Source organism: Lytechinus variegatus, chromosome 19 (genome assembly GCF_018143015.1).
Source record: "Lytechinus variegatus isolate NC3 chromosome 19, Lvar_3.0, whole genome shotgun sequence".
In the NCBI taxonomy this organism is placed as follows: Eukaryota; Metazoa; Echinodermata; class Echinoidea; order Temnopleuroida; family Toxopneustidae; genus Lytechinus; species Lytechinus variegatus.
In genome coordinates this window covers 408025-432326 of record NC_054758.1, presented here as the reverse complement: position 1 = coordinate 432326, position 24302 = coordinate 408025, and the positions used below count along the sequence as shown (strand labels likewise).

The 24302-nt window shown below is 36.9% G+C and overlaps 1 protein-coding gene across 10 annotated transcripts in view; it reads left to right on the top strand.

Annotated features, from left to right (window-relative positions):
• Window positions 1-24302, top strand: part of LOC121405875 (F-actin-monooxygenase MICAL3-like) — a 138731-nt gene that overhangs the window by 30621 nt on the left and 83808 nt on the right. For 6 of the 10 annotated variants that reach the window (XM_041596857.1, XM_041596855.1, XM_041596853.1 and 3 more), the window contains exons 1-2: window positions 12820-13550; window positions 22529-22820. In XM_041596857.1, the coding sequence (XP_041452791.1) occupies window positions 13525-13550; window positions 22529-22820 (318 nt within the window). In that variant the 5' untranslated portion in view covers window positions 12820-13524. Of the gene's footprint in view, window positions 1-8105; window positions 8635-12819; window positions 13551-22528; window positions 22821-24302 lie in introns of those variants that run through there. The other 4 variants (XM_041596860.1, XM_041596859.1, XM_041596862.1 and 1 more) reach the window with 3 other exon arrangements.

Below are 24302 nucleotides of genomic sequence, written 5' to 3'. Positions count from 1 at the left end.
CTGAAGGAAATTATGCCATGACTGGGATTTGAACCCACGCCCCTCTGTTTCAGTTCAAGTCACAAGACTAATCCACTGGGCCACAATGCTCCACATACCTCTTTTTTGTAGCCATGATACTGTACATACTTTACCTAATAATTATCAATCCTACAAATGGCGGGATTTCGATCAGTTACTTTGAGTCTTTGTTTATTTCAGCTCGGTTTATTTCTCTATTGTCAATGTTACACTGTACCATAATGCATTTATCATATTCATTTTCCATTTTTTTGGTTCATTCCATTGTTTGTCCTTTTCTTTATTTCTTTCTTTTGAAAATTTCTATGTTTTAGTTTTTTATTCATTTATTTGTTTAAATTATTTAATTGATCAATTGATAATGATTTATATTGGGTGTAATGATGAACAAAACTAATACTACTACTACTAATAATAATACAGGGTATTTATATTGCGCACATATCCATGTTGTTAGGTACTCAATGCGCTGCTATATTACCCGGCTAAGCTAGGCGTTCATAGCGCACACAGCTAATATGAACTGTTTCTTGGGAGTTTTCCTGAGTGATTATCTCACATCATTCTATTCAACTTTCTGTGGTTTTGAACTGCTAATTTGAATGCAATTGCTTCTTGGTTGAGATTTGTACTTTATTTGTACTGCACACCCCCTCTCCTTTTATTGTAAAATAGAGATCTTCATCACTATGACACCAATCTTTCACAACATATTGCAAAGTTCATTCCAGTTTTAGTTTTTTGGAGCTGCAAGAGGAATTATTTCATCTGTGTCAAGGATATTATTTTTGTGGTTTAATTTTCTCAAATTTGGTAAATCAGTCATGGGAAAAATTCCTGTCAAATATATGGCTATTGAAAGTACCGTAAGTAACGGTGTATTAACCGCACCCCCAACTTTGGACTAAAAAAAAAAAAAAAAATCTTCTCACATTTACATGCATATTTGAGGTACGAAGAAACAAAATCTAAGTTTTTAAGATTTCAAAGTATCCAAAGAGATTACCGGTATGCAGAAATATGCTGTTCTTGATCAATTCATCTACAAATGTTAGAAAGAACGGTCCCGACAATATTGGCAACGTACACACTCGCTCACCTCACAGTCACAGTGTACACACACAGCACTGCCATTACATTGCAAACTACGATACAGTACAAGTCATGCCAGTACATCTTATCAAATTATGATCTGTGTCTTTAACAGCGTAGGAGGAAGAAACATTCACATTTCTTGCATCACAATCTCACAATCACTTTCAGAAATTTGATGTCTTAGCATGAATTTTGGATACAGGATTATAGGAAGGTTCAAGAAACAAAAAAATTGGCATTTTTTCCAGTTGTTTTTTACGGCTTCGTGCCGTCTCTCTCGTGCGTGGTTTACATGGTATCTTATGAAAAGCAAACAGGAAGGAAAAAAACAAGCTGGCGCGAAACGGGACTTTGAATAGCGCCAGCTTAAGTCGCACTATAACCACATTACAACGCAATCTCTAAGCTCACTCAACTCTCGCTCGGCGGTGACAAAATATTACCGAGTACGCTTGGCGTCTCTTTTAAATTAGCCAGGGAACTTCACTACTTTGAATCGAGAATAAAGTCAAAATTAGTGTCATGAAGGTGGGTGCGTTTGTTATGGACAACATTTAATTAATATTGCAATAATCCCTTCCCATTACCCGCGGCTCATACCCCTCTAAACGACATTGCTTGGGCGGCTACGCCCGCCACTTGATGTGTTGTGAACTGGCAGACATCGTACATGTACGGGAGGGGTTACGGCGGGCTCAGACCCGTCACCGTGTATAAACCGCACCCCCTACTTTTGCTTCTACCCCGCCGAGAAAAAGTGCGGTTAATACACCGTTACTTACGGTAATGAAAACATCACAAAAAGTAAAGAATTTGCTCTTGCGAGAGTCCCTACTGAGTCCAAAATTATGAAAATATATGCCGGTATATTACTTACCTTTCAACCATTCTGAATTTGGAGAAAAGAATATGAATTTTGTAACCATTATTACTCCTTTGTTTGATTTTGCGTGATTATTTTACTGCACATTTTTTTGGGGAAATACTGTTTTTCCCCATTTTTTTACAAAGCAAAGTTATCACCATTTTCAAGTTATGTGCCTGGACTCTGGAGGTTGTATATTTTTTCATACATCTGCTGAAGATGGGACTTTAGAAAAATCTTTTATCCATAGGCGGTGGTGCACCATCTCGAGTTTGCTCAATCTCGAGATTTTAGCCCGATCGGCCCTCTTCGCGATTAATCTCGAGATTCAAGAAACCCCGTCTCCACCATCGCATCCACCATCGATTCCTGCTCGAGCGAGGCATCGATGCATTATGGTCTGACGCCGTGAATAGATAATCCCGAGTGCGTCTGCAGCTACGAATTAGCCTTATAATTCGTAAAATAGCGCGCTATTTTGCAAATAATCCTAAGTTGACTTGGGATTGCAATCTCGTGATTAATCCTACAAACTAGCGCGATAATTGCATCTCCATTGCAAATAATCTCGAGATTGTTCAGATCGCGATAATTTGCCAGATCAGAAATAGCGTGCTAATTTGAAAACTCGGGATGGTGCAGGTGGCCCTTACGTGACTGTACTTGATAAAAGTTACAGTACTACATAGTAGTATTAAACCCTCCTTTGCTACAATACTGTACTGTAGTACAGAAACTTATTTACTTTGTAAACCATCAGATCTTAGCAACAATGCTTGTTTTGATCAATTTACTGATTTAATGGCCATCCTGAAATGGGTTTAGACTTCCTCTTTCTGTTCAGCACCATTTTATCTGTCACTGTGTTCAAAAGAAGCAATACCTGGAGTGCATTTTTTTTTCATAAAACATGTTTGTGAGTTACTAGTCATTACTTTAAGTTCATGAATTACCCGTGTTCGTGATGCTAACTGCTAAAGAGGAAAAAAAAAATTATCAGGGGCCCTTTTCATATATTTTCCAGGGCTCTTGGACTATTTCGGAGGCAAAATTGCTCCGAGTCCCAGTGCAATTTGTTTCTGTTTCTAATAAGATTTTCCTTTATTCCATCAGCTGAAGTCTATAGGGGTTTGGTTTCAAGACTTCAAACAATGCACAATTTCCATAACAAGTCATCAGCTAATCAAATTTCAGTAGCTTTTAACTGTTTGTGAATTCAACATGAAATGGTCCCTGAAAGATTGAATGTCTTATTGTGAACAAGCATCTGGGGCCAGTCTCATAAAACTTGTTATCAAATCAAATTTGCAAGAGAAGTTTAAAGCTACTGAAATCCCTCTATCTGATTGGCTGATGGTAAATTTGTTGTAGAAATGTTGAATTTGTTACATAAACAAGTCTTAATGAAACAAGACCCTGAAATTCAAATGGTATTTTTTGTACATTGATGGGGGCGGGGTGGGGGCAGGGAGGGGGGTGAAAGAGACCATGACGACTTCCTGTTTCAATACAGCAGGGTTGTATCATACCCTTTTCATAAACCAATCCTCCAATTAGCTGCCTAAGAGTAATGCGGATAATTCAATAAAAATTGCGTTCACAAACTCCGAAAATAAGCTGCATTATTTTTTCGAGCGCCCGTCCTGAAAAAGGCGGATCATCGTCATGACAACTGGACATGCCCCCTCCGATGCGGTTGTGTTGGAAAAGGGTGACCTTGTGACCGCACCATGGCAATTATCCGCATTATTTGGAAATGCCTTCATAAACTCAAAATCTTGTCCCGATGCTGCTATTATGCGGATAATAGCAGCATCAAAATAATGCGGATAACTCTGGTCCTCCTCCAATTTTACGACCAAATTATGCTGCTATTAGTCGCATAATTGAGTTTATGAAAGGGGTAACAGTTTCACATACTGTATTAGATCTACATTTTAGGTGCCGGTCTTGTTGTGCATGAATGGCGCGATCCCTTGCAGTGTGAAGAGGGTTTTTAGATGCCTAAAGGGGTGACGGAGCAAGAAATGATTACATTGTAGTGTCACACCCTCATTGCATTGAGAAGTGTCATAATGATAATGGATCAGAGCTTTTCAGCAGCATCGTAATACAGAGTCCTTCTTTCTATAGCTCTATGATCATTCCTTAGCATCATGAAATGTTTTGTTGTTGACGATATACAGGAACTTTGTACATGTATTTTCAGTCGTGTCTATTTCACTATTTCCAAGCCAATGCCACAATCATTAAATATTGCTTGTTCGTAACAGGAACGTTGCCATGCCGATGCTACTAGAATGTTTGTAACCCTGGGCCCCGTCTTACAAAGAGTTACGATTGATCCAATCATTTGTAACTCTATGGAAATCCATCAGCATCATAATTTTTTCTACAGGATATTTGCAAAATGTCCTTTGAAAACAAAGAGAAGCATACTGAATTTTCAAGAAAACACTTAATGTATGAATATACATGTACATCATAACCTAGAAAATATTTTGAACAAACATGCATAATAGATGTTGACGTTGCTGGCCGTCCATATTTGCGATTGATGGGATCAATCACAACTCTTTGTTATACGGGGCCCAGGGTTGACATTTAGTCTGTCACAATGAGACTGAATAAAGACTATTTTAATGCTTACATTGTATTGAACCCTGTAAATTAATGGTTCTATAAACAAACAAAACTTATATATGATAATTTTACAATTGATTTTGTAATTGATAATCACATTAATTGATGCCAAACTTTTGTCACATGGGGTCCAGGGTCCTGTGACAAGAAGCAAGTGATTGATTGATGATTGGGCTGATTGCATTGATTAGTGTGTATAATCAATGCAGCCTCATGATCAATTGCTATTTTAGGGCACTGGACACTTTATATGCACCTTTCATAAACCCATCCTCCAATTATCTGCCAAAGAGTAATGCGGCTAATTCAATAAAAATTGCATTCACAAACTCCGAAAATAATCCGCACTATTTTTTTACGAGCGCCCGACCTGAAAAAGGCGGATAATTGTCATGGCAACTGCACACGCCCCCTCTGATGGGGTTGCGTTGGAAAAGGGTGACCTTTTGTGACCCCACCATGGCAATTATCCGCATTACTTTGGAAATGCGTTCATAAAGTCAAAATCTGGTCCCGATGCTGCTATTAATAATAATAATAATAATAATAATAACTAGCATTTAGTACGCTCTCCATAGTTAACTATATCACAGCTTTTACAAACGAGTTTAAGACAAGAAAACGTAATAATTACAATAAAAATACATTCAAAAGAAATTAATCAGAAAAGAGGTATGTTTTTAGAAGTTTCTTGAATTGATCTGAAGAGTTTGATGATTTAATGAAAGTATTATTAGTATTATGCGGATAATAGCAGCATCGAAATAATGTGGATAACTCTGGTCCTCCTCCGATTTACGACCAAATTATGCGTCTATTATCTGCAACATTGGGTGAAAGGGGTATAAGATTGTGAAGAGACCAACAGGGTTTGGTTTGATGATGAGACTAGTTATTATGAAAATGTGAGTCTGAATAGCAGACTATACATTGCTTTCCCAGTCTGTACTTTATTTACACCATCATGTATGTTTTTGTGCGCTTGTTGAATTTTCAGTTCCATGCAGTGCGTTCCAATTCTAAGCCTCTTTTCTGCCTCCTGTTTTTATTTGTAAAGTTGAAAGTTCATTCAAAGCACACTGTTTTGTAGTTCGACAGGAGCTGTTGCTCTCTTTTCATGCTTTCTGTGAGAGGATTGAAAAGTCTTTCTGTGTCTGTCTGGCCAGTTTTCTAAATCTGTTTGGATTGAACTATTCTTGTTCTAGGCTATGTGAATACTTTTCTTTCTTTGTGAAGTGTCTCCTTTGGCCAAATATTGAACTTCAGATCAGGGAGGTGGAGGATATTTGACCAAACCTTTTATGATTTCATGCTTGTAATTCTACATGAACAATTGAACACATTCTAAAATGGAGGCCAACATGTATAGAATTATTATTTCAATACTCCCCTAAATGTGTAATTATCTCTAGCGTTAATACTAACAACTATATTGCGCACATATCTACCTTGTTAGGTGCTCAGGCGCTCCTATATTACCCGGCTAAGCTAGGCGTTCACAGCGCACATAGCTTCTTGAGGAATTACTTCCTACCGGTACGCATTTACCTCACCTGGGTTGAGTGCAGCACATTGTGAATCAGGGGGGGGGGGGGGGGGCAGAGTCTTTCCGTTTTGTTGTTGTTTCTATTATCTTGCAATAGACTTTGTTTTTAAAAACAGTAGTCTAATTCAGTTCAATTCAATTTGATTTTTTGTAAAACTCTATATTCTGAGGTATAGTATTTCTTGACATACTTCATTGAATATAAACCAACTATAAAACAACACAAGAAAATGAAATAAATTCTACATAGATAGAGCCACAAGGTCTTGTATGTCTCCCAAACATTAATTGTTTACATAGAAAGGTTTAATAACAGAAAACCACAGCAAAACAATTCTTTATGTGCCCCCACTCCCATTATGAAATCTTGGATCCTCCCCTGGGCACCATTGTACTTGCTCGCACTTGTATGAGAGTATTCAGTCTGTCTGGAAATACAGACAACTGACAAAATGACAAACCTTTTAACACCTATTTAGAACCACAATAAACATAGGGATACAATGAATCCATTGCAGTTATTATTGATTTGCTTTGGTGTGATAAGGAGAATGGTCATGTGATTCATTTAAAATATAAAGAAAGGGCTTGATAGGATGAACTTTCAAGTTTTTATTGTCAAATTCTGATATTAAAAAAAGTAATAATAATAATAATAAACACAGCATTTATTATGCGACATCTATCTAGTGAACTATTCCGAGGCGCAGAGGGATTGGGAATTACAGATAAAATAATTTGCATATGTATGGGTGCATGAATAAATGAAATTAGCTAACAATAATTAACAAAAATAAGAAGAGAACAGATAGGATTTTAGGTATTTTTTAAATGCTTCAAGTGATTCTGCTGATCGGATCCTCAGTGGAAGAGCATTCCAGAGAGTTGGAGCTGATGAGGCAAATGCCTTTTCTCCCAGAGTTAAAGTCCATTTTTTCATTCCCAATGAGTGACGATTCAAATATCTAGCAGTCTTTGAGGAAAAGCTCACTTAAAAAAAATTGAAATGTTGGGCTTGTATAATATTCTTTGAGAATAAAAATTATATCTTTGAGAGATGAGTACCGAGAACCATTAGTAGGCAGCAGCAATAATGCCCCCATGAGTTCATCTAGAGTAGGCCCATGGATTACGATATAGTATTTCATGAAGTACTGTTAAACTGTATCAATGCAATCTTGTATGTTAAAGAGAAATTCCAGTAGTTGCAGTAAACACTGATTTCATGAGAAAGTCTGTAAAACCAGGCTTAATTGTCAGTATATCATCGAGGATGAAGATCTGGTACAGTTACATAAACTGAAATTTGTGAAATCTATGCTGAAAAACGTTCACACTGAAGAACCCCAACACAGATAGGCACACGTGGGACAGTGTATTATTATTGCTGGAATAAAGACCCGACGGAAGTGACCGAATCCGCGCTTATTTTGCTTATTTCTCAGCAATTACACAGTTTCTCCCAGAGTCCTTTGGCATATATTTTTATTCATACAAACAGACACTTGGGTGGTCATTATATTAGATTCTGTAAAAAGTCATTTTGAGATCGTTACCAAAACTGGAATTTATCTTTAAGTTAGGTTTCAGTGATAGAAGAGAAATTTGATGTCCGCTGAAGAACTTCTGACACACAGTCTAAAAGATTGCATTTAAATTAAAGCAGGGTGGGGGGAAATCCATGGGGGCTTGGGGGCGATTTTTCCCCTGAAATGCTCAAAGGAGCCCCCCCCCCCCGAAAATGAAGGAAAAGAAACCCTTGAATACCACATTCAGTTTAAGGTTGTAAAGCTTGTCCAATTTCGCAAATTTAAGGAGTAATTTGTGAATCGTAGCCCCTGAAGAAGAGTCAATACTTGTAGAAACATATAGAAACAGTAAAGTCTGGTAGGAAGACTAGCCTGCCTGTGGAGAGTTCAGACAGTGTTTATGAAGCGTAGAGCTAGCATTGCAACCAGCCAGTGAACCAAACCAATAACAGGCAGTCAGTGAGAGAACGCATGAGAGATGTCCGCAGAGAATAGCACTGCTCTGATCAGCAGGGGCTTACTGTACATGTAACAGTCTGTAAGATATTGAGGGAGAGAGTGGTAAATAGCACTGCTCTGATCAACAGAGGGGCATTGAGGTGCGCTTTTATGTGCCTTGCTTTTATGCAGTCGGTACTTCGGGATTACCCAGCGTTTATCTCACCATAGCCCAGCACAGTGTGCGTGGTGTGTTTGCATAGCAGACGGCTTATGTCATCACGGACTGTACTCTTTTCATAGGAACGTTACATCTAATGGAATGTTTAACCTGGTCCTATTCCACGGATTCAATTACTGTATTTGATTCCTGATTTAGTGCTTTGATTGGAAATCTAGCATGGGATATTGGTAGAAAAATGTGTTTGTTTGAGCTACTGGGAGAGTACACTAATATATCTATTGGAGAGAGGATTCAGATTAACCCAGTAAATCAGGTAAGAAGAATTATTGGTTCGTGAATGAGATAATAATCACCAAGTTCAAGGCCAAGATCATTGATTCTCAGCGCTGCTGCCATGATTTGATGTGATTTTTTAAAAATGAAATGTGTTGTTAGATTAAGTGTGAACATCTCATTTGTCTCTTCTTTGAAATCTTTGAAATCTTTTGTTGATGGCAATGACAATTAATGAAATGAATATCTATATTGATTTTGATGATGATGATGGTGAAGATGACGAAGATGATGGTGATGATGATGGTGGCAATGACAATGATGGATTATGAATGGAGATGATGGTGATGGTGTTTATGATGATGTTGATGATGGTAATGATGATGATGATGAGAATGATGATGATGGTGATGATGATGGTGATGATGATGATGGATTTTGATGGTGATGATAAACTGCAGGTCAATCTTAGCATAGCTCTATGATCTTCATAGCACTATTTGAAAGAAATGACAGCAGGATGATATGATAAAAAGTCTAGGCCTTTTTGTCTTAAAATTCTCCTCTTGTTGAATTTAATGAAAAGTAATATTTGGCAGGTTTTACTACTAAAGCATAAGCTGGGTTTCAGCAAACACATTTTTTTTTTTGGAAGTCTCATAAGTTCTCTATTATACCTAGATGTATGCTTTCATTGTACATGTCATGCATATTATCTTTTCAAGGGCATCCATGGGCTTATAACACAAAGCTAATGATCATAGAACATTTTTCTACAATCGATTGATTGCATTGACTAAAATCAATTAAACAATTAATCGCTAATGCTTGTGTTACAGGACCCAGGTGTCTGAATAATATCTTTTGTTTGAAGTAGTGAAATCTCCCATCTGATTAGGAGCCTCTCATTCTGAATAAGGGAGCTCTGATCACAGGCCATTGTCTCTGGTATCGGATTAGGAAGGGGATTAACTGTATTAGTCCAATTGTGGGATAATCTCCTTTTAATCTCCTCCCTATGAGGATGAATTAACCAGCTATCCATTGAACCAAAGTATTATTAGGCCTAGTATTATGTACAGCGACTACATGTACGTTTTCCAATTCACTTCTACATTGGAGATCAGACATTTAGTAGTATAGCATGTATAGTTCTACATGTAGTGTCAGCGAAATGTTTCTGAGCCAATAATTTTTGATAGATTGGTATAAAATTTAGTAAATATTTCTGAAGTATTAAAAGTAAACAATGAAATGTTTGTTTTTCTTTAAAAAATCAGATAATAAATCTGGAAATACATGTAGAATCTAGGCTACATACATGTAGGTTTAGGATAAAATATAAAGCCTACATTGTATTGTAGGTTATGATTTTCATGTAGATCTACGTGAAGATATCTGTATTGGTGTACTCTTGATTTTTTTTAGACCATCTATGATGTCATTCTTTACCAGTAAGATAATAATTCTCGTCGGTGTTGTAGAAATCCAAACTAAATGTAATCCTCCAATTGGCAGAATTTTCTTTATGTTTTGACTATTCCGAGGTCTTTTCAAGCATGTACCTGCCAAACATTCAAATAGGAACATCCCTATTTTAGGGAATTGCCTGCTGTGTGGTCTTATTTGTGAAAGATTTTCTATATTCAGGAAATTTAAAGAATGTTCCTTTTTCTATGAATATTTCTTAGCTGTCACGGTTGTCAAGAGTTTGTGAAACTCTGTTTTTCTTGATAATTTTATTTTAGTACTCAGAAGTCAATTAGAAAGGAAGTTCTATTTCTATCTCTCTTTCAGGGAATTGGTTGGTAGGAGTAGAGCCATGGTGATTTTAAGCACCTTTGGCTTCCTAAAACATAACAGGAACTACCAGTAGAGATGTAATTACATAGCGTCATTAACACCAGCAATGTAAAGATAAACAGTTCTTTGACACAATGGTGTATTATTAGGTGTAATAATCTACAGGAAGCCTTCATGCATTGCCCTTAAAGATAAATTCCAGTTTTGGTAATGATCTCAAAATGACTTTTTACAGAATCTAATATAATGACCACCCAAGTGTCTGTTTGTATGAATAAAAAATATATGCCAAAGGATTCTGCGAGAAATTGTGTAATTGCTGAGAAATAAGCAAAATAAGCGCGGATTCGGTCACTTCCGTCGGGTCTTTATTCCAGCAATAATAATACACTGTCCCATGTGTGCCTATCTGTGTTGGGGATCTTCAGTGTGAACGTTTTTTCAGCGTAGATTTCAAGATTTCACAAAGTTCAGTTTATGTAACTGTACCAGATCTAGATCCTCGATGATATACTGACAATTAAGCCTGGTTTTACAGACTTTCTCATGAAATCAGTGTTTCCTGCAACTACTGGAATTTCTCTTTAACATGTTCTCTATAGTGTTAATTTAATTTTCTCATGAAAATGTAGCTGTATTGATATCCTCTAGTATACATGTACTTCCTTATTTGACAAAAGGAAGTAATTGACATAATACCGAAATTAAGTTTTTATTCATTATTGTGTTAACACTTTAGATATTGATTCTTTCTAACAGGCAAACCTTTATTGAAAATACTGATGCTGCTATGATATACATGTACATGTAGCTGGTTAAAGTCTGATCTTTAGTTTTGGTAAAATAGGTCTACCCCAAAAGTGCATGTCTATGAATACTGTATTTGTGTCCTAATATGGTTATGATGGGTATTAACAAAATAGAAATGTGTCCTATTGGATAAAATAACCAAATTCACTGCCATTACACAATGGTCTATTTTTAATTTAATATTTAATAATATTTTTAATACCAAAGTGTGATTAATTCTAAAGTCAACAATTTACAGTTGTAATCAACACTCGATGATTAATAGCATTTTAAACTATCCAAATATGGTTACATGAGCAACAGCGATTCCTGACGAATGTTGTGCAGAGTCAGGGAACTTTTGCTAGAAATGGACTCGATATTCAATCATTTTCCTTTTTTGGCTTTGGGAGTACTGCAAGCCTTTGGTACACACAAGATTGAGCCAATAATATCATGTTTGCTCGTCCACCCCCCCCCCCTCTATCATACATGTATGTAGTCTGAAGGTACAGACTTTTGGTTTTACATACCTAGTGCATAATGCAGGGTCTGAACGTGTGAGACTAGCTTCACTCCTGTACTGCGGCTGCCTCTTCATATTTCATATAGACAGATTTCAGAGCCTAGTCTTCACTTTTAGACATTTTGTAATGCATTAAAGTGTCAAGTAGGAGTCTGAAATTGCAGACTACTAGGAAAACAAAGTGCGCAGGTAATAGATTGCTTTTTCCATTTATGGTCATGCAATACTGTGTCAATTTAACAAGAGCAATGTCCAGGGGTCTGTTTCATATTGTCAGTGATTTTCCCTGCTGAATTTGTTCTTAGCCAATCAGAAGCAAGGATTTCAGTAGCTTGTAACAGGTGCCGGTGAAAATCACTGACCATTTCTTCCAAGTGAAATGCCCCCCTGAGTTGGTTATTGACGAATGGGTCATTCCTGATTGCACTTTGAGAATCGGCTTTAAAGAGTGGAGTACTGTTCGATGTGCCTCACCAGATTGTACTTTTCTGAGTTTGTAGACGACAGCAATAAAGAATAGGCCTGACACACTTCTGTCCAGTGATGTATAACATTGCTTTCCATTTCTAAACTCTTCGATCTTATGCAAGCTACATTGGATATAATTTCTTAGCTTTGAATCCTCAGCCACTGTTTCTATGATCATTCTACAGATTCTACAGTTTTGATAAAAAAAGAGAGAGGTAATGAAAAAAATTCAAAATTTTACACCCCATAGGCCAAATTTGGATTATTTTAATTTTTACGCAACCTCATACATACTTCTAATATCGAATTTAATGTGTTGTTTCTTGTATTGAAATCTGTCAACTGAAGTTCACACTGCTGATAGAGTCACCCTTCCCAGATGCCATAGGCCTGCAGTATTTGTTTTGAACGACTTATTTTTTGATGTGGAAGAGGTTCATCGTGGTGAAGGATTGAGTAGAAGAAATAACCAGTTGTCTCACGATGTCTCACTACGTTTGCCACATCGTGAGACAACTGGTTATTTCTTCTACTTGACTTATGTAAGGATTTTTATGAACATTTTTTTTTAATTGCTTGAACGCATGATGGGTTTGTGTTATAGGATAAGAATGTATCAATTGAACACTATCTGACGACTCATCCCTTTCAGATGCCTTCCACTCTAATGTCATTGCTTGGAATAGAATGATTGTAATACAGGTTTGAATGAGAGAGACAGAGGCCCAATCAAGCGATCCTCCAGTACAGATTCCTGAATGCTGATGTCAATCCCTGGCTTTACTCAGAATCACTCACTCAATTGGCAACTACACTGCTTGATTTCTCCGGCTAACTTCACAGCGGGAGGCTAGGAATCAACCTGCTCTCTGTACTCAGTTGTTACCTTGTCAGTCGTCGGGAGAAAACAGAAGATATAAAGACATGAGGACAATCTCGTTTGTTTTTAAATAGTATTCCCATCTTCAGGACATAGCTTCTGAAATCAAACTTTGAACTGAATACATGTACTGTTGCATAATTAATAACAGTGACCACTTTCCATGGGCTCCTCAATATCATCAAAATTTTTGATTTGATTTGTTCCTATTAAATCACTATTTAGCTGCTACATGTACAAGTAGGCTGTATACAGAATAACAGTTTACAGCCGTGCAGCTTGCACAGATATTCCAGTGAAGCTTTATGACAAGTCGCTGTCGGGATTATTTCCACAAGATAGCAAGTGCTTCATAGTTTAGATACAGATTCTACAAACCTTCAGATCAAATCTTTGTGATCAAAGTGATTTGTCATTTGTTTTTTTTACACCCTTGAATTCTGTCTAGACTGTGATGGGGCAGTATGACTCCTATTCTCTCAATAACACAGTATTTATCTTCATTCAACTTTCACTTCTTTTTAATCAAACCTACTGATGTCGCCTTGGTAAAGAATCCTTGATAGTTTGATTAATATATTTCTTTCTATACTCATTTTATTCATGTTTAAGTTGTTGTGGACTTGGCCAGAAGAATTCTATAGGCAGTATCTACATGTACAGTGTACTTGTACATATTATGTTTGCTATGAAAGTTTTTGAATTTGTGGAATATAAATAAATTTCCCTTCAGACCACTTCATGGCTCCATACAAATGTATGTATGTCCTCCTTTGGAACAGTCCAAGAAATCTCTGCTATTTTCTGATTTTCCTGTTTGGGTTGTTTCCCCGGGGGGGGGGGGGGGGGGGGGGGCACTTCCATTGACGAGTGGATACCTTGCGCGACCATGGGGTCTTGAAAAGCACCCTAAACTTGTATTTTTCAAATTCTGAAAATGTACCCCTTAACAAGCAGCATGTGAAACCCTACCCTTAACAAGTATTAGAAACAAAATGGTACTATTGGCAAGTATGCTCTGAATTGAACCCCTAAACAAGTGCAGCGATATTTGAATTGTTATGTCACGGACGTGGGTTTTACCTTTACCTACATCATTGGGTTAAGCATAGCCCTACCTCCCACACCTCGCGCAAATCGTACTCTAAACACGGATAGTGTTGTCGCTTGGGGCAAAAAGTACATCCTTTTTAAAAACATGGTCTTAATTTTTTATACCCTCGTAAATTTAACCCTTAACACGTAGCCTTCCTAGCGAAAATAGATACCCCTTTTTCATTATTTTAGTGTTTTTGACACCCTTGTTACGTTTCATACGTAACATGCCCTATCTTGAAAAAGATGTCCTTTTTTCAGGATTTTTGGTCGCGCATGGTATCCACTTATCAATGTAAGTGGCCCCCCCCCCCCCCCCGCGGGAGGGGGGGGGTGTTTAGTATATTTACTATAGACAATGTACATGATTGTATAATCATGGAGCTATAGCTCTATGGTATAATATTGCTATATTTGACACAATGTGTATGACCACAGAGTAGTGTATGAATCACAACAGGTAGACTGAGGGATTAAATGGGGGGTAAGTAGGTCACTCTGTGGGGATTACACCTGCCCATATTGGGGTGTCAGATTTAATTTCATTTGTGATTCATCATTAGATTAAAGGATTTAAAATTTATATTAATACACTAATTGAATATCCCTTCCCTAGCCTCAATACATGTACATTACACACATCTTTGTGTATTCATCTTGCCCTAAAAATGAACCTGGCATTTCTCTCTAATTGGTAAAATCAATATGTACCGGTCTGTTCAGTTCAAGTTTTTTAAATAAAAAAAATTGAATCGCTTCTCTTATTTTGTACCAAGTTTCATAATATTTACCAGTAATTTTTTGAGTATTGAAAGCAGAATCTTGTATAAATAAATAGAACCTAACATTTCAGGGTGCTGCATAACTTTTTAGATGAATTGACCTGTTGGGCAAGTAAATTTTCAAATAGTTTGAATATATGTGCCTGAAATCTATTTCACTTGCCCAAAAATATCCTTGAAAAAGAGCTTTTGACATGAAATTGACATGAAATGAACATACCTTTTTTTGCATTTTTTTTACAAAGGGATTTTATCTTGCCCGCCATGACCAAACTTAGGGTCGGTATATCATATCATATATGATGAGAATTTTGCTTGCCCAATTCGGGCAAGTAGCTTTGGTCTTTTCTTCAAAACACTTGCCCAATTATAACTTTTACTTGCCCCGGGCAATCAGGCAAGTGCTTATGTAGCACCCTGCATTTGAATAGATACTTTTGCTCCTGGCTGAGGTGTTTACATAATACTGTACATAATCAGTGACATTACACGTAATGATCTGCTATAAACTATGAAGGTAAGAAAGGTATTATGAGAAATAAAATCTCTGTATTAAAGGGAAGCATCGTTTTTAGATGCGACATTCACAACTTTTTGTAATGTTGAAGTTCTTGAAAGTGTAAAGGAGCCATAAAATGTAATATTCTCTCATGCTATAAAGACTGAACTTAAACTTTTGGGGTACAGGTGTACGGTATACAAATAGCGAATAGGCATGAGTGCAATGGTGCGAGATTTCGCATGAGGTGAAAAAAAGATGCTCTATTCAACGAGGCGTTACGAATGCGAAATCTCGCACCATTGCACGAATAAGAATATTCGCTATTTGTGTTGTACAACGCCTCGGAATCTAGCGAAAATATAAAAAAAAACAAAGAGTTTTTCCCTGCAGTAATATATGAAAAGGGAGCAAAAATATTGAAAGCAAAAAGCAAAATCCCACAAGCCGGGCCCACAAGCGCACATGATCTTGGACAGCATTTCGCATTTGGCCAGCGAGCTGTACGCGCATTGTCATTTAATCAATGAAATCGCATTGTTACGTCACCTCCTAAAGCCGTGCAATGGTACATTTTGGATGGTACGTCTTGTGTGCAACGGTACGAATGTGTGACATTCAGCCTCCCATTTGTTCGCGTACAACAAGCTAAGTAGGTGTTGTACAATAGGGAATTTTTTTTTCAGGGCTATATTTATTGCTACGTTTGGGCAGTTGCTGAATGGGGGGGGGGTTATTTATCCTAAGGGCAATTTTTTTGCGCAACAAGCAGTTATTAAGTAAATTATTTTTGCTGTACAGTGTACATGTTTGTGGCAGATCTTGTTGCAAATTTAGAAATGATCGTCACCCCAAAGCATTTCTTTTTTTTCCCTTCAAATTAATGGGTGATTTTGGGTGTTATGATGAGGGGAAGTCACCCATCACCGCGATGCATTTTCTACACTGATGATATTACATTGTACCTGAGAGAAAGTCTTGTATGATAATACATGTTGGACAAGATATGTAACACTTGGATGCATGTACAATATGGATACACTGTATAATTCTCTCCTCTTCCATACATGTATGTACAATGGACCTTACAATATACTCAAATGGTAGCATCTACAATGTACAAGACATGTATGTGGACAAACCAACTGACTGTATTTTATGATAATGATATTCAAGTCTGGCAGACAGTTCTATTATGTTTTCCCACACCGCTGACAAATGTCTGTAGGATGAAGGTTGAGATTACCAACCACCAGTCAATGGAACTGATTAGCCCCCTATCAGTCAATATAAGGACAAAGGTCAAAGGAAGGTCAGACCAATGCTAAGGTTATCTCAAGGTCATACAGGAGCAATGAGGGGGTAATCACTCTCACTTGTTTGGTCTGTCCACATTGCCAAGGTCTGTACCCACTGCTAAAGTTGATCCTTGTTTCACACCATCAGACGATAATGGACCAGTTTCATTTAAGTTGTTATCTTGAAATTACAAGTCACAAGCTATTGTTGTTAATAAGCTACTTACTTTGTACTAAAATTATGTCATTTGATTGGTGTAGAGTGTGTTTTAATGAAATTTTAAAATCAGTTATTTGAAATTGACCTTTGGATATAAATAGGATGCCACTTTTCACACAAAAGGAAGGAATTCCTATTTTCCATTACATTTTTCTGCCATAGAATTAGAAAAACAAATTTGTTTACAAAAAAGTAAAAACCTGGTGATTTTCCCATGGATTTATAAACAGAAAATATTATGATAATAGCTCCATGATTCTTTTTTTCTGTGATAAGGACAGTGATTTTCCGTTTCAATAGACCCTTTCCGTGAATTCCGTCCGTTTTCTGCGATCGCGGAAAATCACTGTCCCTACTGTGATCATGAGGAAAAAAAGCTTATGATAGATTTGAGGGTAGATCTGTGGTTTGATATTTTCCTCCTATGGCTGAAGTTGTTCAAACTTATTACTTCCTTTTCTGTACTTCATAATGGCTTTTGGCATTGAAAACCAAACAAAGTTATTGGATTTGTGCAAAAATTCAATCCTAATACTAGTTGCATGAACCACTGACATCCTGGCAGGGGAAAAATCATTGTAGGGGCTACTTTTTATTGAAGAAAAATGCCCAATCTGGAATATTGAGTATTCACTGCATTAAATTGGGATTTTCCCTGGCTCTTGTTTATTTTCCGGGGCTCTTTGGAGCATTTCGAAGGCGGGGGTGACACCACCCTGAGCCCCCATTCCTTTTTTTCCTATTATGAATAGACTGTTGTATGTTGAGCTACATAGATGAATAACTCACATGTGATAGAAATAGCACATTGTTCAAAGGCATATCATTATGTACATGTAGAGTGTCTAATTCATGTCAGATTTCTTTTGATATTTCTTTCCATAAATGATACCATTCACTGATTCATTGAAATTTGAAAAGAAAAATAACCACTCACCTCCTTAATGAAAAAGGAATGGGGGAGAAATTAAAAATAATGAGGTAGTTTAAATACATGTACATGTATATCAAATTTTGATTATTACTTTGTTTGTACTGTTACATAAAGGTACATTTTTCTATATCCTTTGAATCGCTGTATTGTCATTCATTAGGCCTTGCAGTAGTTTCTGGTATTGATATACATTTCTCACTCTTTGCTCTATCTGCCCTAACCAGGATACTTCCTGATTGTGTATTTACGAGTGATCAGAATAGTGTCTGTATAGATGATCATCGTTAGGATCAGATTGATAAAGCCACCTGCCTTCCTTTCAGTAGCTCTTCAATAAGCAGTAGCTTCTTTCCTCTGTCGTCAAGTTTTTATTGAAAAGCCTCTCTATTAAAGGGGAAGTTCACCCAGGCAATATTGAATTTAATTGTAAATATAGCACAAAATATTGTTTCAAGAAAATCCATCAAAGCATTTAAAAGTTATTAGAATTTGTTTTTGATTTGTGATGTCCATCATGTGCAAGCAGCTTTCCATGTAAAAGAAAATCAATGAAATGTCATTTTCTATTAAAACAAAAATTAAAAATGAATATACTTAACCTTCAGTATATCAACAGACAAATAATTTTACATCGGCTACATGGGAGATTTTTTTTTCTTTTTCATGGACCATTAAAAAAATTGAAATTCAGGCTTTTTATATTACATAACATATGGGGTGCCAGTAGGGTTGCAAAATTCCCGGGAAACTGAATTGAAACTGAAGACATGCTTTTAATAGGTATTTTTTAAAGCTTGATGCACCAAGCTGGATCACAGATCAAAGGGTTATCATATCATGGTTACTACTGGTAGCATTTTAAGTGAATTTTGATGAATTCTGATTCTCTGTCATTATTAGCCCTGCTGCACCTGTGCATCATAATGCAGAGTTTTACAACAAAAATTACACTGCAAAAGAGTAGTGTTAAAACTACTACTTGACCGCACCAAGCATTCTACGCCAAATCCATGGTGTTTGTCCAGCACCCACCGGTAGTGGTGTTTCCCTGTGGTGTTCAGGTGATAGTGTTTAGCTCAAAGTCTGTGGTGTCTCAGTCTGTCTAACACCGGAATAATTTCAAACTCTGTAGTGTCTGTCTAACATCAGAATAATCAATCAGTTTGCAATATGTGTTTATCTAATAGGACAGACAATAGAAGGAGGTTATTGCTCTTTTAATCTCTTGCTTTGTATAACATTCTATACTACAAAGACTGGTGAGAGTATTGATTTGTTTCGTAAAACATACTGTACATACATGTAGAGGGTGATTCATCTCTTTCATCAACAACAAAAATACCGATGAGTAAAAGGATACAAATATTGATTATATAAAAAACAACAACATACAGAATAAAGGTAAATGAACGTAGTTGCAGTAAACACTTATTTCACAAGAAAGTCTGTCAAACCAAGCTTAATTGTCGCTATATCATTGAGGATCTAGATCTGGTACAGTTAAACTGAACTTTGTGAAATCTTGAAATCTGCGCTGAAAAATGTTCACACTGAAGATCACCAACACAGAAAAACGCACGTGGGACAGTGTATCATTTTTGCTTTGAATGTCGGCCCGGCGCTTGACCTGAATCCTTTGCTTATTTGCTTAAATTCTCAGCAATGACACAATTTCTTCCAGAATCCTTTGGCACATATTTTTTATTTATACAAACAGAAAATTTGGTGGTCATTTCATTGGATTCTGTACGAACTCATTTTGAAATGGTTACCACAACTGGAATTTATCTTTAATTATGAGGACTGAATAGGCCTAAATATGCATTTATTTAGAACACATCTGAAGGCCTACGTGTATGCTGTACAGTGTACATGTTTGTGAAACACATTTTGAATGGAGAAAGCACACATGTATGGGAATAGGGAATTAATACAATGAACATATTGAAATGAACTAAAACAGATTAATATCGGATGTGAATGTTGTGTTAGTTTACATGGTGTACAGTACATTGTCAGGAACTAAGTGAAATAAAGTGGTGAGTAGCTTGGATTGAAATGTGTATTAGGCCTATGAATAGTACTGTAGGTTGATATTTCCTCCTTGATACAAATGCATTATAATAAATGAACAATTGAATACCAAGAGAAAGTGTTTGATCTGTTCTCATCGAGAAGATAAGAGCTTGCTAATGGGGTATTCAATAATGGCTCTTGTACAGGACAAGGAAAAATTATCGGTACACAGGGCTTTGGGCGATTTTGCACCACAAAATGGGCAAAAGAGCCCCGAAAAATCCCCAGTTTAATGTGAACCAATGGTGCAGATTCATAGGCAGTAGGATGTGAATAGAAGCCCCCCCCCCCAAAAAAAAAAACAGACAACAATTTTTTTGCCTGCTCTTCGCAAAGTTGGAATACAATCACTACTCGTAAATTTCCTATTTTAATATACAGTAAAAAGAATGCTCTGAAACACTTCTTTACGTGTTATATTCAACATACAAAGATCATAATACAAGTAATGAACATGAAAAGGATTGAGAATGTGTTTATTCTGTTAGAAGGTAAAATCATGGGTAATAACTGCCCCCATCCCCTTCCTGTACATGCTTAATACTCAACAATGCGAACGGAATGGTAAATTAAACATAACCTGCTGAGGTGATAGCGAAATACTTGACCTTAACAGATCTATTCTTGATAATAACCCAAACAAACCATCATTCAAATCATTCAGTCAGTGCTTGAAGGGAATTCATATCATCCAGTCAGCGCTGTAAGGGCATTAATATCATTCAGGTCAGTTCCAAAAGGGCGTTCACTCCCATGGCAGGGAATGTGTATGCACTCTGAACTGAAAATATTTTTTCATTGGTGTCTTCTTCTAGTAAGAGATTCTTCTGTACCTTAGGATGCATTAATTACTCACACGTTAGATATTGATTGACGGATTGCCCCATGCATTTTGGGGAAATTTTAGGGGTGATTTTGCCATAAGGGCGAAATCGCCTGTCCCTTCATGTACATATATGTCCAGGGTATGAAAGGAAAATAACTGTTCTAAAAGGTGCACTGAGAGCAACAATAATTGGTTTCAGTAATCAGAGGAAGGGAGGTATGGTCTGTTTGTTTTTAGCGTACTGTAATGATACATCCTGGCATCTGTATTCCTCATTCATTAAAACCGTCAGTTTGATTTAAAACAAATACAGATGGAGTGAAGTCAGTCAGGTCCTAGTCTATAGGCACAGACCTTTGGCTTTATGATATTTGCAAAGTGCATAATGCAGAGTCTGAAATTCTGAGACTAGATTTACTCATGTACTGTAGCTGTTTCTACTATTACTTGACACGGATAGAGAGTTTGGAGTGTAGTCTCCAATCTAGACTAGACATGATATAATTGGTCAAAGTGTCGAATTAGAGTCTGTGCTTGCAGACTAGTCAGGTCTTATGACCCAGATGATGAAAGCATCCAAGACAATTTGAGATGAAAGCAAGTCTGGCAACTTGAACACTGTAATTAAAGCTCCGTCTGGACTCAAATTCCTATGCATTGTGGCCATAGTCCCATGAACTCAAGTTTGTGTTTACATGCTCAAAGATACTTCTTTCAACAGAAAGAAAGTTGATGCTGATTATAGCAACTTCATTTTGTGACAATGATTTCCAGACAATATTCTTGTACACAAACTGATTTGAGAAATAATACTTCATTATTCTTTGTATGTCTATCTTTTATTTTTAGATTTTTGTTCTATTCTGTATCATCTTCTGATATGCCTGATGTTGATCAGGGACCTGTTTCATAAAACTTGTTATAACACATTTGCAATAGCAGTTAAAAGCTATTGAAATCCTTTTGTCTGATTGGCTGATGGTAAATTTGTTACCATAACAAGTCTTTATGAAATGTGACCCAGATACCAGGGCCCTGTGACATAACCTAAAGCGATTGATCATAGGCTTTATTTTACGATTGATTGTAGATTATTATTGATTATTTTGTATGATTCATTCTGAAAATTATCCCCAAGATCGATCGCTAAGCTTCCTGATACGGGGCACGCGAGGCCTTCGGAATCACAAGACTTGTCCAGTAAGGGCTTGTTGCTTTACTGTAATTAATTAAACTTTCTCATCAAACGGTAAACTACTATGAAAACAATGCCCAACAGCCGATCAACATTAATGATACTGGGAGTTAGTACAATTGGGCGCATCGTGGTCTAGTGGTTCTGACTCTCGCCTTTCAAACTTAGGGTTTGAATCCTAGCCATGGTGTCTTTTCCTTCAACAAGAAGTTTACATGTATCCACACTGTCCTGCTCTCGACCCAGGTGAGGTGAATGCATTGAGCGCCAATGATGGTAGCTCGAGCTAAAGCGGGGGTAATAATAGCGGGCACTTTGTATTCTCAGGCGAAAAAAACGCTATATTAATACAGCTATTATTATCATTGGATGGCAAAGTGTAATTGTAATATTTATGTGATAAGTCTGTGACCTGATTTTTACTTCTTTATTTCTTTTAAAATGAAATTAATGCAAACGTCTACACGTCAACTTTCCAAAGCAATCTTATCAGTTATGATGATTTTTTTTATAATCAAATTGTATATTTTTTCTCTTCTTTAGATCATCTTCCAACATGCCTGGTATTGATCAAACACCAGGAGGTGTTCAGACCAACCATTGTGATCTCCTTTACGATCAGTTCGTCCAGGCCGGTACATTCCAGGGTATCTTCAAAACATTCTTTGAACTCTGCAAGGAGTTGAACCTCAAACCTTTCTCAGAACATCGTAACTTCTACGTGAGGTTCAAGTCACAGTTGACGTCGTGGAAAGCCGCTTCGTTATGGAGTAAACTGGATAAGAGATTCAACAGGAAGGAGTATAAGAAAGGGAAAGCATGTAGTAATACAAATGTAAGTAGAATCATACATAACAACTTGGTACCAGCGGGGATCGCCCCACCCATTCAGTGTCCCGTCTTTAATACAAAGTGTTGCGATTGTCCAATCAACCACAACTATGGACGGCCAGCAACATCTAACTTGCATACTAGTTCAAAATATTTTCTAGATATGAAGTACATGTACATACATCATTCTCTTGAAGACTCAGTGTGATTGTCTTTGTTTAAAAGGATATTGAGCTAATTTCCTGTAGAAAAAATTATGGTATGGATGGATTTCCATACAGTTGAGATTGATTTGATCAATCATAACTCTTTTGTAAGATTTGACCCAGCTCCACTGGTTCTTGGTCCTACAACTAATATCTGAAGTAATTAATGGGAACCTGACTACAGAAAGTCAATCCTTGCAATGAATAATACTGTGAACATAACGGTAAGTTAGAAACTTGGATGACTTGAGGTGGTGCTGCACCAGCCCGAGTTTGCTCAATCTCAAGATTTTAGCCTGATCGGCCCTCTTCGCGATTAATCTCAAGATTCAAGAAACCCCGTCTCCACCATCGCAAGAAGAGTGATTCCTGCTCGACCGAGGCATCGATGCATTATGGTCTGACGCCGTGAATAAATCTCGAGATTGTTCAGATCGGGATAATTTGCCGGAACAGAAATAGCACGCTAATGTGAATACTCGGGCTGGTGGAGACAGCCCTTTGGAGAACACAGAATGATTTGGAAAACAAAGAAATCATACACTCAAAAGTTTATACACATACATGTACTAGAACAACACTTTATGGGGGGGGGGGGGGGGGGGGCAAGTGAACAGGTACCTCTTTCAGGAGGAAACATAAAAAAAGCAAAATAAAAAAGTAAACACCCTAAAGATATATTTTCATGAACAACCAAAAATGTCAGAATTATGAAGGGACGTCTTTTCAATTTTAATATTCATATTATTGGAATATTTATCGTGGAAGGGGGCCTAATTTCAGTGCTTGACCCATCGCTGCTTATTCTAGATACGCCACCTGATTACCTTCATATGAATAACCAAGGTAAGAAGTTTTAAAGGGAAATTGTTTGGTAATTGTTCTGTTCATACTCTTTCCCTTGACATAGTTCTCTTGGTCAATAACTTTGTAAAGCTTGAAAAGATCTAAAAGGCTATACCAATTTTCAGCCTAATTTGAGGTTAAACGTGCTGTTATTCACTTTGTTGCAATAATTGTTTTTAATAGAAACAAAATTTGTTTGTTGTTTGTCTTGTTTGACCAAGATACCGAGGGTGTTGTAATGTCAATAGCCTTGTGTATTTATTCAATGAGGTTGACTATGGCATTTAAAAACAGTGTAAAGTTTACACAAATATTTTGACACTAGTGCTGAGAACACAATCTGGAATGTTAAATGTACATGTACAGATACAGGGGGGGGGGGACATTTCATAAAGCTTTACAACAGTTAGCCATTATACATGGTATTACTTCCA